The 16,142-nt window shown below is 41.3% G+C and overlaps 1 protein-coding gene across 4 annotated transcripts in view; it reads left to right on the top strand.

The window, feature by feature from the left end:
• SYNE2 (spectrin repeat containing nuclear envelope protein 2) overlaps window positions 1–16,142 on the top strand; it is a 529,925-nt gene that overhangs the window by 260,120 nt on the left and 253,663 nt on the right. For all 4 annotated transcript variants that reach the window (XM_077464352.1, XM_077464354.1, XM_077464353.1 and 1 more), the window contains 5 exons: window positions 1,923–4,002; window positions 11,821–12,146; window positions 12,764–12,908; window positions 14,370–14,579; window positions 15,230–15,483. In XM_077464352.1, the coding sequence (XP_077320478.1) occupies window positions 1,923–4,002; window positions 11,821–12,146; window positions 12,764–12,908; window positions 14,370–14,579; window positions 15,230–15,483 (3,015 nt within the window). The remainder of the gene's footprint in view (window positions 1–1,922; window positions 4,003–11,820; window positions 12,147–12,763; window positions 12,909–14,369; window positions 14,580–15,229; window positions 15,484–16,142) is intronic.

Raw genomic sequence — 16,142 nt, 5'->3', positions numbered from 1 at the left:
GTTAACCGTTATCAACAAAAGTGAAAGTAAACGAAAATCTCAAATTTGGAGTTCAGAACACTAGTAGAAGAGAAATCTTCTAATTGGGACACTAGTTCTAGTGACACACTGGAGAGATTTTCCCTCACTTCCTGTTTTGACTATGGGACAAGAAGTAGAAGAAGGTTACTCAACCCATTGGAACACAGATGACAAAAAATATTATAAAATGAAAACAAAAAAGTTTGCCATTTTTTATATTTTAAACTAGCATTACTTGTGTTGCAGCCTAATGACTTGAAAATATTATTGTTTGGTAGTTGGGTGGTTAAGAATTGTTAACTAAGCAAAGAGATTCTAATGTTCTTCGAAAACATAAATCATAATAGCTGGAAAAAGCAAGTCTTGATTTACTTTACCAGCTTTCTTGGTGTGCCTGTGACCAGCAATACTGTATGCTTTATTACTAATAGTATTGAGGTTTGAATTTGGGTCAATCTCAAATTTAACCCAGATTTTCAAAGTTCAAATTCAGTGGAATTTTTCTAATTTGAATTTGAAATTTTTCTGCCCTTTGGAGAGCTGCAAATTACTGTCTTCCAAATGCCATGAGAAGCCCCCACATCCCCCAACTGAATTTTCTTTTGTTGCCTTTCAATAGAGCCAAATGTAAACATTAGAAATGGTCTTCCATTGACTTTAACACTGTAGTTCAATATTCAAGTTCAATCATTTCCTTCCTAAATTTGCCAAATTTGGGTTGAACTAGTTACTACTAAGTGCTGCAGTAATTCTTTTAAAGATCCCTAAAGAAGAGTTTCTAGAATTACCTTTGAAAAGAACAGCGAGATGAAGGGTAACTTGGTAATTTCTCATAATGACTTATACTTTTCTCTCGCTGTCTTTTTCAGATATATATCTTGGAGTTCTCCTTGAACCACTTGACGTCCGCAGCGCGGACCTGAATTTCTGTGAGGCTGTCATATGGCCTCCACTATGCACCCTCTGCAGGGAACGCGCTGTGATCACCGAGTCACTGAGACTCAGGTCATCACCGATCCAGTTAAGGGGCCGGTCCCGGCCCCTCACCATGTGATCAGCTGTCAGCCAATGACAGCTGATCACAGGATGTAAACAAAAGCTTGGTAATAATTTTTTTTCCTCCTCACGCTGACAGCATGAGGAGAAAAAAAAGCCAATCACCGGCTCATCTGCAAGGGACATTGGTCCCCAAGAGGAAGATGCAATTATGCCTCATCCTTGCACACCAGTACCCCCTGCCAGTGCCACCTGCCAGTGCCACCTGCCATTGCCACCAGCCAGTGCCCACCAGTGGTGCCAGTCAGTGCCACCTAGAAGTGCTTCCCATCAGTGTAACTGATCAGTGCCCATTATTGCCACCCATCACTGCCACCCATATGTGCCCATCAGTGCCGCCTCATTAGCGTATATCAATGAAGAAGAAAAATTACCTTTTTTTAAATTTTATAACAAAATCTAAAAAAAAAAATACATTTTTCAATTTGGACTTTTTACATATTTTTTACAAAAAATAAAGACCGCAGAGGTTGATACCACCAAAAGAAAGCTCTATTTGTGGGAAAAAAATGATAAATATTTAATTTGGGTACAGTGTTGTATGACCGCGCATTTTTCAAAGTAGGACAGCGCTGAAAGCTGAAAATTGGTCTGGACAGGAGGACGGTTTAAATGCCCAATAAGCAAGTGGTTAAATATAAACCAATATGTGCTGTCTCCATAAGTGTTCTATTTGCAATAATCCCCTAATAAAAAACATGCATACATTTTATGTAACAAAAAAAAAAAGAAGCAAATTGTGTAAATTTTATTTGAAAAATAGTAAATATTCATTGTTTTATTTGAATCTGAAGATTTCCCCTCTTCAAGACATTCAATTCTGACTTTTTTTTTGTTCATTCCAGTGCACCCACTGAAAGCCATACAAGTCAGCTGGACAAAAGAAAACATTTCCTTGATAAAGTGGAAAAGGAAAAAGTTACCTTGCATGTCCTGAAGGCAGAACAGGCTAATATTGGTTATTTAGGGATATCAAGCAAAGACAAGGAGAGAATAGAAAATGAAGTGAATCAAATAGAAGATCTGTGGGAACAGATTGAGTTCAACGTTTGTAGAGAATGTGACTGCCTTAATAAAGAAGCTGAAGAGTTTTCTCTTCTCAAGGGTAAAGTGGATGATATTCGGACCATTATTCAGGTCCAGCAAGACCTGCTTGATCAGCCCACTCCTTCTCCAGAAAATGTCCTCAATGCTTCATTGGGCCTTTTTGCAGAGCTGCAAGCCATTAAACATTCGTTTAATTTGCTAAGAAATACATGTGACCTGCAGATGAAAAGAACATGGGCCGTAAATGAGCGCCAAGACCTTGAAAACTCGTTGGATAGTCTGCAGAGAGAGCTGGAAAATCTTGAAGAGCGTGTGAAAGATCGTCAACTTACTCGTTGTCAGACACCAGATGCATTCTTAGAACAGTGCCCATCTCTACAACCTATATACAGTTCACTCTTGTGGGTGAAGAAATCGCAAGACATGTCTTCCTCTGAAAATGGTATTGCACTTCTTCTGGGAGATGTAGAGTGGCAGACCACAACTTATAAAAAAGTGCAGAACGAGATACTGGTCAGAAAGTCTGCAGTAGACTCTGCCATTGGAGAGTCAAATCACATCGCTGTAAGCTTTGATGGAGCCATGTCCAAAGACTTTAGCTCTTTCTTACAACAATTGCAGGAATTATATCAGGAACAGATTATACAATCAACCTCAAGATTACAGCAGTTGGAGATAGGATGGGAAAAGAGGAAAGCACTTTTTTCTGAAATTGAAAAGCTCAAAGAATTACTGCAGTGTCTAGAGAAAGAAGCAACTCCACTCAAAAGAGGAATATTTACTGAAACAGAGCTATGTGCACAGCTGAATTGCTTAAAGGCCAAAACCACAGAAATGGAGGAAATTGAAGGTCTTGTCTTGACACTTCTCAGAAACAGCCAGAGCTATCACGGTGAGCTAAAAAGCTCTGAGCAGTTATATTTAAATGACATATTAAGAAGTCTTAAGTCGAAGGCAAGAAGAATACGGAGATTAGAGGAAAAGACATTTTGTTACACCAAAAAATTGCTGAGTATTTGTAACGAGTTTCAAGAAAAGTTGACCTCCCCCCATCGAAATTTAAATGCATTGCAGCCCAGTGAACCAAAGATGCAAGAAGAGGCTTTGGAACTAGGCAGGGAGATTTTTGAAAAGAAATTACAACTTTCCCAAAATGCTGTCTCATCATCTAAAGATCACTTGTCTCAGATATTAAGATATAAGGACTTGTTCAAGGATAACAGGCTTCACTGGGATGATTTAACCATTGATGACTTACAGAAGAAATGTTTAAGCTTTACAGAGAGAAGTGGTCACGCAGAACATTGTGGACTAGAGCAAGGACATTACCGAGAGCTGTTGCAAAAAATCAGAACAATGGTTTGTTCCCTACAAAGAGAGTCTGCCACTACTGCAGCCAACTTCGATGTTAGAGCTGCTCAAGTGGCATGTAAAAAAATAAAGAAAATAAGTGTGTTAATAGCTGAGGCACTGGGCTGGTTACACGCAGAACAGGCTATTAATGTGGGCTCTCTCAGAGATGAAGAACAGTCATTAACTGTTTTAGCAGAAAATATGGATCGATCATACCAAGCTCTTAGCCAGCTTGTAGGTGATTACTACAAGAGTCCAAAACATTCTCAGCATCAAGTGAAGCAAGCCTTGTACACTTTAAATAAAATTGTTAGAGAGCTCCAGGAGCCTTTTCTTAATGAGCTGGATGAGAATGAACTGCAAGAGAGGTTACTGAGACTTGAAACTCTTGGAGAAATAAGTAAAGCAGAGGTACAAGGTGTATTTTCAGTGTCATCACTTTCATCTACCGATGACCTCAGCAAACATCTGCGGGAAGTAGAGAATACTAGCCAACAAATCGAGAAGAGGCTTTCAGAACACATTGTAAGTAGTGGTGTATTACATCTCCTTACATAAATGTCTAAACTGTCTTTGACAACCTAAACATTTGACCAATGGTGATAAACGTTACACAAACTCTAACATTTAGAATCTGCTTTTAAATTGGGCTTATACTAAGACCCCTTTCACACTGGGGGGCTTTGCAGGCACTACAGCGCTAAAAATAGCATCTGCAAAGCGCCCTGACACAGCCGCTGCTGTCTCTCCAATGTGAAAGCCCCGAGGGCTTTCACACTGGAGTGGTGTTCTGGTAGGACACTAAAAAAAAGTCCTGCTAGCAGCATCTTTGGAGCGGTGAAGGAGTGGTCTATACACTGCTCCTAGAGCGTTCCTGCCCATTGAAATCAATGGGGCAGTGCGGCTATATCGGTGGCATAGCGCTGCTTTTAACCCTTTTGCAGCTGGTTTTTAACCTTTCCTCAGCCGCTAGCGGGGGTTGAAACTGCCCCGCTAGCGGCCGAATAGCACCACTAAAATGATGGTAAAGCGGCGCTAAAAATAGCGCTGCTTTACCGCTGATGCCGACAGAGTGAAAGGGGCCTTAAAGGATCTTTTTTTTTTTTTTATAGTAAATGCACATTTATTTTTATCGTACATCAGGGGACACAGCGCAGCTATAGTAATTACTATCTGGGTTATACACCACCTATAAGTGAATGGGCACTGGCACACCAAAAAGACAGGAAGTCCCCGTCCTTCACCGCAAGCATATCAGCTTTTCACCAGTGTTTGCAAGGTGGTGGTCACTGATGTGATACATGTGCTCTTGGAGCATACTTTGAGGTCTGGACAGTTCTAATAAGAATCGTGGACTTCAGTCAGATCCATTCAAAAAAGCTATGAGACAAAATGGATGGTACCCAAGCCTCATTGGAAGGAGAGAAGATTCCTCGAGGTTTCCCTGTAATGCAGCCTTTCAGTGCTGGACCCTGCTTAATGGAACCCTGTGCAGTGTTTGTTCTGACCAAGTTGCTTTCCTGCAGGGTGCTATACAGGTCCTGGGGAGTGGACCCCAGTTTAAGGGGGGACCCAGTCTCTGAAGGTCTTCTATGACAAAGCTTGCCGTGATGGGTGAAGATTGGACTTCTGTTATGTTCAGAGTCCTGCAGCAGGAATGGTAAGTCTGCATTTGTTTGCAGTTTCTCTTAGGAGATCTGACTGTCTGTCCTCCCAGTGGCCACTGGGAGCAGTGTGCTGTTTAATAATGCTATGTACTTCTTACTCATGTGAGCTTTTTTTTCTCCTCCGGCCACTAGAGGGTGCAGGCTCGTTCAGTATGGTCTATTTTTTATATAGGCAGGAAGGGCAGCCATGTCATGTGGCAAAAGGTTCAGTAGGCCTCTGGAAACATAGCAGCAGCCCATGGATACTAACAAAGTATGAGTACTTACTATGGGAGAACTGTGTGATAGACAAGTCCTGATTATATTCTGCATATTTACTGCTTATCCAGGAGGCTGTACAACTGTAAGTCGATACACCCCTGGATGGTTAGCATTTCACTTTAAAGTGGTGTTGACTGCTCTGTAGGCAGGTGCAGTGCAGTATACATGCTTGAAAACTTGTTGCTTAAATTAATGTTTAAATATACACATTTTGAAAAACATGAGCAGGGGTGCATTTTAAGGAGTTGTATCTCCAGTATAGTGCATATGTGCTTGGCTAAATCCTGCAGGACTAGTATGGGGCCAACTGCAGTTAAGCAGGTGCTTGCTTGCAAACTAGCTGAAATGCACAGTTGCTGAAGATGCATGTTTTTACATATTTACATAAATATATATGGTTATACATGTTTGCATAAATACACATGATCATGGTTGCACAAAGATGCATGTTTATACATGTTTGCTTAAAGCGGTTCTGCACCTAAAAAAAAAAATATTAAAAGCCAGCAGCTACTAATATTGCAGCTGCTGACTTTTAATAAATTGACACTTACCTGTCCCAGGGTCCATCGATGTCGGCAGCGGGAGACGAGCAATCGCTCATCTCTCTGCTGCCCCGCCGCCATCCTCTGTCAGGGAATCGGGAAGTGAATCGTTGCGGCTTCACTGCCCGGTTCCCTACTGCGCATGTGCGAGTTGCGCTGCGCGTCTCTTCTGGTCCCCGCTGTGTCCTGGGAATTGTGTGTTTCCCAGAACACAATGGGGGGGCGGGGCAACTGCAGGGGTCTGTGGCGGTCTGTCCCGGAAGTGGGTGCAGATACCTGGATTATCCAGGTAACTGCACCCCCTCCCCCCTGAAAGGTGCCGATTGTGGCACCGGAGGTGGGGAGGGATCAGATTAGCGGAGCTTCCACTTTAGGGTGGAGAACCGCTTTAAATATACATGGTGATACATGGTTGCATAACGATACATGTTTAGACATGTTTGTATAGATATACATGGTTTTACATGATTGCATAAGGATACTTGGTCGCATAAGGATACATGATCGCAAAAGATATAGGGTTGCATAAAGAGACATGTTTATACATGTCTGCATAGGTACGTGTTTCATAAACACGTTTCATAAACGCATGCTTGCTTATTGCGTAAATGCTAGTTTCCATGGGCACATGTTGCATGACTGCTCCTTGGACACTCCCAGTCCAGCGGGACCTGATGGTGTTGAGTCCTGTATCTCAGGACTGTTGAGCCCCTGGATGCCAGCTTCGGGGAGCTTCAATTACAGGACTTGAAAATATTTTTTTGCCTGTGGTGAAGCCAGGAAATGGCACCCGCAGAAATATGTGAGTGGGAGATTCTCTTTTTCTTCCTCCAATCGGTAGAGGAATGGAGTTTGGCCTTAAGTACCTTTAAGTGCTCATGCACACGGACGTTTTAAAAAACTGGCTGCAAAGCTAGCTCCGATGCCTGGAAAAATTGTTGTTAAAAACGTGATTTTTACCGCGTTTTGCATTGGCGTTTTTGCGCGTTTTTGCGCGTTTTTTAAGAAACACATCTCTTGGCTATAGCACTCAGAAAACAAAGAAAATATGTTGCGCGTTTATGCGCGTTTTTGCGCGTTTTCCCGCGATTCACGTTTTTACAGCTCTAGCTCCACGCCACGGAACGCACTGGTCCTGGGTTTTTTTTACAGCTTAAAAACGCCTATGCCATTTGCAGCTCAAAAACGCCTAGGTGGGCATGAAGCCATAGACTAACATGGACAGCCGTTTTTAAGCTGCAAAAAAAGCTCAAAAAAGTGGCTGTAAAAACGTCCGTGTGCATGAGGCCTAAGAGTTCATCCCTATCCATTTTTTTTCCGGGGTCGTTGTTTCTCACTCCTTGTTTCATACCTCATATAGCATGTAACTTGGCACGTCCCACCTGTCAGGCCATTCTTGGGACCTTGAACTGATCTTGACTGTCCTTGCAGAGGCCGCTTTTTGAACCAAGGATTCTGTTGGTCCATTTATCTCAGAAGGTGGCTTCTTTGATTGCCAACACGTGTTAGTTGGCGGCCCTTTCATGCAAGGAGCCATTCTTGGTCTCCCATCATAAGGTGATGGTGCGTCCTCATCCATTTTTATTGCCTAAAGTGGTTTCTAGTTTTCACTTGAATCAGCACAGTGTCTTGCCTTTTATTTTTATCCTAATCCACAGTCAGCAGGAGAAAGATTGCTACCTACTCTAGAGGTAGTTCAGACGCTCGGGATCTACTTGAGTTGTCAGCACAATTCAGGAATCCTGGTTTGTGCTGCCAGAGGAGCCCAGGAAGGGTAGGTGACATCTAGGTTGAATATTTAGCAGTGGATCTGCCAGTTTATTAATGATGCCTATGGTTTAAATGGCAAAAACTCTTTTTTTTCTGGGGAGAGATTTTCTACCAGGTCTGGGAGTATCTTGGGCCATCCATCATTGGGTGTCAGTGGCCCATGTGTACAAGGCCACTTTTTGGTCTTTTGTTTTTACATCTACCTGGTCGATGTCACTAACGTAGAAGATACTGCCTTTGGACTCAGTGTATTACAAATAGCAGAGTAGGGCCTTCTTTGGTAGTTTCTATGATTTTGTCTCTTCCCCCTCTGGGGCATTGCTTTGGGACATCCCATATAGTAAATGCTATAGCTGCTCTGTGTCCCATGATATATGATAAAGAAAATAGGATTTTTCCTACAGATTACCTGTAAAATCCTTTTCTTGGAGTACATCACGGGACACAGAGGTCTCTCCCCTCTTTTTGGGAATTGCTTGATAGAAAACTGATGTGCTTCCTGTGAAGGAGGAGTTATATAGAAGGGGACTTCTGGTCTGCTAGTGTATCTGGTTGCCCGTACGGTAAGAAGATGCAATCTGATAGGAATGAACTACCTTCACAGCAGCGTAGCAGTTCAATGAAAACTACAAACCAACAGCTACAAGAGCTGCCAGACCTTGTAGTTTTCCATGCACAGAGCCCTGTCAATGAGTGATGCGGCAGGGCAGGTTAAGCATTTTCTTTGTTAATTGTGACAGCTGGGGGAGAGAAGAACCCCGCTAGGTGTCACAGCGGGGATCGGGGGTTTTGAGGGGGCGGTCCGTCGTAAGATGTTACACCCTGAATATGGGTGTAACATGTTATGAAAGGTGGACTTATCCTTTAAAGCTGAACTCAAACAGCTAATTTCCTCAATGAAATACATACTGTAAGCGAGAGGTGTTTTTACCTGCTAAAGGATTTGTAATTCTGTCAATCCAGTGCTGATATCAATACAACACCACAAAAAGGTGCAGCCCTGTGGACTGGACAGTGAAGGATCTGCATAAGAGCGACAAGGTCATCCCTCTCCTCACTCTGCTCTCCCCTCCTATCAGCATGCTACTGGTCAGCACATTTACATGCAGCACACATGACTGGCTACCAGTCCTGCTTCTGTGCTCCACTATACCAGCGTATGTGCTGCTGTATAGGGGTTTTATACTACCTGCATTTGAAAACACATTTTTTTTTTCTTTAAAGTGTTATTTTATCTGTGGTTAAGCTTTAGTGAGACCCTGTCACTATCTAAAAAAAAAAATTGCAGGTAAAAAAACAGGTATTATAAATGCATGATTGCAGCATTTTTCCATTCCAGAAACCATTTCTGTTGACTTTTAGCGCGCTTCCAAGCATTCTGTAAATTCCCTAACATAGTCCTCTTTGCCTTTGTATGTCATACTTCTCTCCTCTTCTAGGAGTGTCTAATTACTGTCTGTGGTGGCCCAGCTCCTTCACACCTTCTCTCACCTCCCTCCATAACCTTTAGCCAGTTCACGCAAAACAACATACCCGTACATCTGTATTTTGGCTAGCTGCCATAACCCCGTTTTTTCGTTAACGCCGCGCGTTTCACTTTAAGATAAAAGTGGTCTCTGCGGCGGATTCACCGCTGGATCACTTTTATTGGTGGTGGGAGATGTGCTCACTCCCCACCCACCATAATCTGGTCATCCCCGCCGCTTACTGAACCCGCCAGTAGCGGTGGAGACTATAACGTCTTCTCCCGTGGATGCCTGGCTGCTGACAGGGGGGAAGATGGCCCCTGCTTGGTTTCATGGTGGGGGAGGGCGGAAGCAATGTCAAACCTCCCTTCCGCCCATAGCTCTTAAAGGAGAAATTACTTTTTTTTTACATTTTTTTTTTTTTTTTTGTATTTGCATTTTAGTGTAAATATGAGGTCTGAGGTCTTTTTGACCCCAGATCTCATATTTAGGAGGTCCTGTCATGCTTTTTTTTCTATTACAAGGGATGTTTACATTCCTTGTAATAGGAATAAAAATGACCCAAATTTTTTTTTTAATAAAACTGTGTCAAAATAAAAATTTTTAAAGTTAAATACGAGCTTGCGCGCAGAAACAAACGCGTATGTGAGTGGCGCCTGCATATTGAAATGGTGTTCAAACCACACATATGAGATATCGCTGTGATATTTTAGGTGAGAGCAATAATTCTAGCCTTAGACCTTCTCTTTCACTCAAAACTAACCTGTAGAAATTTTAAACATCACATATGGAGATTTTTAAGGGTAAAAGTTTGTCGCAATTCCACGGGCGGGCGCAATTTTGAAGCGTGACATGTTGGGTATCAATTTACTAGGCATAACATTCTTTCACAATATAAAAAAAAATAATTGGGCTAACTTTACTGTTGTTTTTTTTTTTATTATTTACAGTGTGACAAAGTATTGTAACGACCGCCATTTTATTCTCTACGATGTTAGAAATTTTTTTTTATGTTTGGGGTTCTAAGTAATTTTCTAGCAAAAAAATAAATAAAATTATTTTAACTTGCAAAACAACAAATGTAAAAAGAGGCTTGGTCCTTAAGTGGTTAATGTAGTAGATGGGAAGGGGCTGTGGGGAATACTTTAGAGCAGGGTTTCTCAAACAGAGTTTCATGGAACCCTATGGTTTCTTCAGGAGTTTCTAAGGGGTTCCTCGTGCAATGAATATTTTCTGCCTCTCAGATAAGCTCATTGAGATCATTACTCTTTTTAGTCATCTGTAAGGGGAGTAATTCTTTCCATTGACCACAAGTGTAAGGAGCATTCTTCCCACTGACCATCAGACTATTGTATCATGAGTTGTAGATAGTAATTTTTTAGTAGGGGTTCCCTGAGACCAAAATGTTATTTGAAGGAAATAACATTGCTTCTTTGTTGGAAAGGTTGAGAGAGGCTGTTTTTAGAGTATTAGGTCCCTTTCACACTACCGATCCGTTCAGATCCGCCTGTCAGTTTTTCAGGCGAACCTGAACGGATGCTCCATAGAGCTCTATGGAGCGTCGGATGTCAGCGGTGATATGTCCGCTGACATCCGACCTGCTCCGATCCGAAAAAGTGTGACGGAGGAAAAAAACTATTTTTCCATCCGTCATCGGATCGGGTGACGACGGACACTGCGGTCCATCATCACCCGATCTCCCATAGGGGAGAGCGGCGCTGTGACAGGTCCGTACCGTGTGCAGAGACGGACCTGTCCTCTGCCTGCTCAGCGGAGATCGCTCCGGCAATCCTCGCTGAGCAAGCGGATATCCACGGGGCAGATCAGCACTGATCCGCCCCGTGTGAAAGGACCCTTACTTGAGTAATTCTGTTGGGGCTGTTAACATATCCAAAATGGCAGTGCCCAGCAGGACATTTGTATGTCTACATAAGGGAGGCTTTTACAGGTAAATAACATGCCTAAAATATGTTAAACACACACTCACATGGGAATATTGTTCAAATGGGATAGTCTGATGACAGGGTCTTCTTTAAAGTTAAGATATTGAACAAGGATTAATTAGCATCATTTAAACGAATGCACATTCATCATCCTGTCTAAATCCAGACCCCTTATGATGCCTCCTGTTGCTTTTATTCAGCAGAGATGTTACTTTCTGCACCCCTCCCTATTCTTTATTTACTTGGCCATAAAGAGTTGGGATCTCGGATTGGTTCAGCAAACCATCTATGGGAAGGCTGATTGTACCCAAGTTGATGGATACAATCAGCTAAAGCCACTAGCAATAATCACTGTGTTCTCTCAGCAGGGACGTATCCTCACGCCCCCTGTCGGGAGAACACAGCTTTGCGGGAGTGATAACCCCATTCAACACTGACTGTGGTTGCAGGAAAGAAATCGCATCATGTATGGGCCTGCCTTAGTTATTGGGGGCCTTATCCAGCAGAACAGGGTGACAGTCGGGCAACTGGTGTTTTCAGGATAGCACCGAATTGGCAAGCTATACATTTCCTCTGTACATGTTTTTGCTTCAAAATAAATAACTTGTAAACATTTCTATAACTATGTATTTGCCTTTTTTTTTCCACATTAAATTACCATATTTTACTTTTATCTTTTTTTTTTTTGAAGAAAATCACCAAAAAGACTTACGATATCCTTCAGAACATGCAGGAAGCTATCACCAAGGTAGCTGAACTTTTCAGAGAATACGAAGACATGTTACACAGGGATCATGATTTTGCTCTGAGCAGCCCAAGAGAGAAATTCAAGGTCCTGGATTCCAAAGAAGAAGAAATAAATGTCGCCGTAGCCAAAATTCAGAATATCGTCCATCAGCTGAAACCCATATGTAGTAGAGAAAATCAGAGAGGCTTGGATGATATTTTAAAACAAATCAGCAACAAGAACCATGAACTGGCAGGAATACGGGAAAGAAAACAATCCATATTGGCCAGGTTTGTACTTACAGCTACCTAAAATAATATGTTGAAATAAATATTCAATGAATAAAAATGTTTGAATTCACTTTTTATATCCTACTGAACTGGGGGACAATTGCTATAACATGGATTAAATAACGACAGCAATTCTCTGCTTATTTGTTGTCCATATATTTCCATAGTGTCAGCTGGTAAGAGTAAAAACATTTCTAACTATCCAACTGCCTGCATTCCTGATCAGTGTTAAATTTGAAACCAGTAAAGCTTGTCCTATTGCTTGGTGTTTTTTAAAATATTTTCTTTAAAATATATGGAGTATGATCCGTTATGAAGTACTTTTGTGATATGTTGCTGAGAGTAAATCTGGCCACCTACTTGCAAGTCTTATTTGGTTGTTTCTTGGTAAATCAGCTAAATTTTGATCCATGTATGGTCAGCTTTTCACTGATACGTTACTTGGCATGCACTGCACATGAAAACATACTGTATATCTGATGCTAGACACCGGTAGGTTCACTCCCTGTGTAGTTATTGGTTCATTTTGCAGATACTATATAAATTAATACAATGAGAATAATTCATGCAAAGTCCATTTGTTCATGGTATTAATTGTACTTGTGTTAATTCCATAGCTACGGGGAGAAATATCAGTTCTTCAAAAATAAGAAACAAAAGATACTGGAAGGACTTGAGGATATGGAAGTTGTTATTGGCGATTCCTTCCTTCAGAAGCCAGCATCGTATAAAGCAGCACTGGAACAGTGGGAGAAAATCAAAGTAGGGTTCATAAATTCAAGGCACTGTACACTTAAAAATGTTTTTGTTGACTTCACTAGACATTGGTGTAGTTATAGTCCTTGAGTTTGTCATATGTTGTAATGATGGGCTCACACTTTATGGCTGCAGCTTTTAGTGTCATAGCTTATTGATTCCCCTATGCCCATGTAATTATTCACCTAGCTTGTCCCGATTTGCCAAAGGGACGAGCAAATTATGGTTTTGGGTCACACATTGTCCAGTCCATACCACACCATTTCCGCTATGTTGCATCACAAATTTGGGATTTCTAATGTGATGAAAGCACATCTATTACCTTCATTGCTCTGCCTGCTTCAGATCTAATTATTAGTTTTTGCATGCAGAACACTAGACTGAGAAACCTAGGGATTGTGGGATATATAGTGTCTTCACATGAAGTGCTAGTTCTTAGACTACAGACAGAGGTCATGTAATAACCTGCGTAGTTGCATGCCATAAACACAAACAGAAACTGCTGACACAGCAATATGAAGATCTACTTTACTATATGCTGTGTGGGCTTTGGACAGCTTTGGTAAAGCTTTTAAATTTAAAGCAACCTTCTGTTCCACTTATGAACGTTCAAAACATGATGGTAGTAGAAGTGCTGGATATCCCTTAAAACAAGCTGCTTGCAGGCTTCAGTTGGCTTTCAACAATTTTCAAATAAAACTGAAGCTTACGGAAGCCTGCCAGCAGCTTGATTAAAGTAAAAACAAGCTCTATCATTATGATCTATGCTTAACCACTTCAAACTGGAAAGGCTTCAAGACAGTTGCCTATGTTTGGCTAAAATATTTGCAAACGCTTTGTGAAAACTTGCTGTACACATTGTTCTTATATAAGTTGAAACTCTTATATACAAGGCCTAAAGCCCTATGCCCACTGGGGGTTTAACTAAACTGCATGGGGCTCCAGTGTTTAGCTACAGCAGCCTGTCAAATTATATTAGACTTCTTGGGTTCTGAGCATTTTTTTGTGGGTGCACACTGTCCTAAATGTTCATACAGCAAAATGTGCCCCATCCAGCTGCAGCCGCTGTCAGACTCCCATAGAGTTTGACAAGCTGCCGGAAGCAGGGCTTGATGGGACAATTGCGCCCTTGGCATGGAGCCAAATCCAAGAGCTCTATGCATCAAGTCAGCCAACACCATTATTTTTTATTCTTATGCATAGTGGACACGGTTTGATCCATTTCGGTGTGTGCAGCAGTTCTTAGATTGGCTTATTGCCAATGGTAGCGCAGGAATATTCTTTTATCATAGGGTCCAAGTGTCACAAATTATGGAATGGCTTTAATTAATCTGAAGCTAGTTTTGTTCAGAGTAATATTATCTAATTGGAAGAGGTGGCACTCTTGAGATATTTTTTCCATGCTGTTAAGAGGTCCTATATGTGTATTAACATAGTAAGAACATGTTTGTTTCCACTGCTTTCCAGAATATGATGACAAAAATTCAGTCCTACGAAGAAGAGCTGTTGGAACTCCAATTGTTATCCAGAGACCTGAGTGCAAGCATTGATGACCCGCTGCTTGAGAAAATGGTGTACTCATTGTGGGACAGGTGGCTGTATTTACTGGGTATCACTAGAGACTTGGAGCTCTATGGTGATGAACTGAAGCAGGAGTGGAAATTCATCACTGAGCTGGTAATTATAAAATGTATAATGTCACCAGTATTTAAAAATATAGACAGGGCCATAACGATGTGTGATCGGGGTCCCACTGCAAAATCATGAAGAGGTCCCCCTTGCCTCTCTAAATTCTGTCTCAAAGAGAACTTGTATAGTAATGTACAATACTAACTGCTTTCATAGAAATTGTATAGGCATTCCCAAATTATATTTGAAATGTATACATGTTATTGAAACATGCATGAGTCTTGGTGTAGCCAGTTGTAGGTTTGCAGTGCTCCTAGGTCCCATGGTCTGCTATGATTATAGTTTATTGTAAACTTTTAAAATATGTACTAGAAGCACTTAATGAGTCATGGTTCTGTAGTGTTCCATGAACTCTTGGCAGCAGTGGTGCCAATTCATTCATTTTCTATATAGCATAACGGATACAATTGGATGGAGCTGTGAAAGTGCATAAAGGCTGAATTGTATGTGGTAGTGAATGAGCAAATCACCAGTACTTTTATATTTATCTGGCTTGGCCTTCCCTAGCTCATACTGTAAATTGATTTGTTGAACATTGTTTTTGGTGCATGACCTAAACCTGTATTTGAAAATAAGCAGTCAAAAAAAAAAAAAAAAAATATCCCATAGATGCAAATCATTATCACACTATTTTCCAGTTGGAACGGGAGGTGATACTTCTAGATAACTGCCAGGAAGAAATTTTGGACTGGCCTGAAGTGAGTCAGAGAACCCCTCACCTCCGGAATTCGTTAGCTGAAATAGAACGCTTCGAGGAAAATGTTCAGATGCAGCAAATGCAATTATCACTTCTGAAGCATCGGATCCAGAATATTTTGGGGATTTCAGAATCTGGTTCAGAGTTGGTTCCAGTTATCAAGGAAATCCAAGCCATGCAAGCCAAGTGTGAAGGGTAAGTTTGCCCTTCTAGTATTGATAAACCTATAGATTGTCATTTATTAAACTAACACAGGTTGTGTTAGGTTTATGCAACACATATAATTGCTATGACAGCTACAAAATGTCTGTCTAGTTAAGGTTCCAAACAGATAGGTTAAAAAAAAAAAATCTTAACAATAAAAGGGGAAATATGGCTTCCGTGTAGAAGTGTTCTATATACAGATAATGCTTAGAAAACCATCGGAATGTAATTTTATTGCTCATGTGATTGACTCACGGATAATTTTTGGAACTGATCATGTGGCCATACCATGAAGACCCTCCCACTCAGCATGCAAAGAATAGTAAGTAGCTGCTAAAAATAAATTGAGAAATCCCCATGTGAATTTCAATAAAAACGCCAGCCAGTAAAACCTGCAGTAAAGTTTGCTAAACATTCTTGCTATGTATATGTATATACATATATAATGGTACTGCGCAAAAAGTTTAGGCAGGTGTGAAAAAATGTTGTATATTAAGGGCTCTTTCATACGGGACAGATCAGTGATGATCCACCCCATGGACATCTGCTTGCTCAGCGGGGATCGCTCCGTTGATCTCGCTGAGCAGGAAGATGACAGGTCCGTCTCTGCACACTGCGCAGGGATGGTCCTGTCAGAGCGCCGCTCTCCC

Source organism: Lithobates pipiens, unplaced genomic scaffold, assembly GCF_037356315.1.
Source record: "Lithobates pipiens isolate NorthernLeopardFrog02 unplaced genomic scaffold, aLitPip1_a1.2 Scaffold_30, whole genome shotgun sequence".
In the NCBI taxonomy this organism is placed as follows: Eukaryota; Metazoa; Chordata; class Amphibia; order Anura; family Ranidae; genus Lithobates; species Lithobates pipiens.
This window is presented reverse-complemented; position numbering and strand designations above follow the sequence as displayed.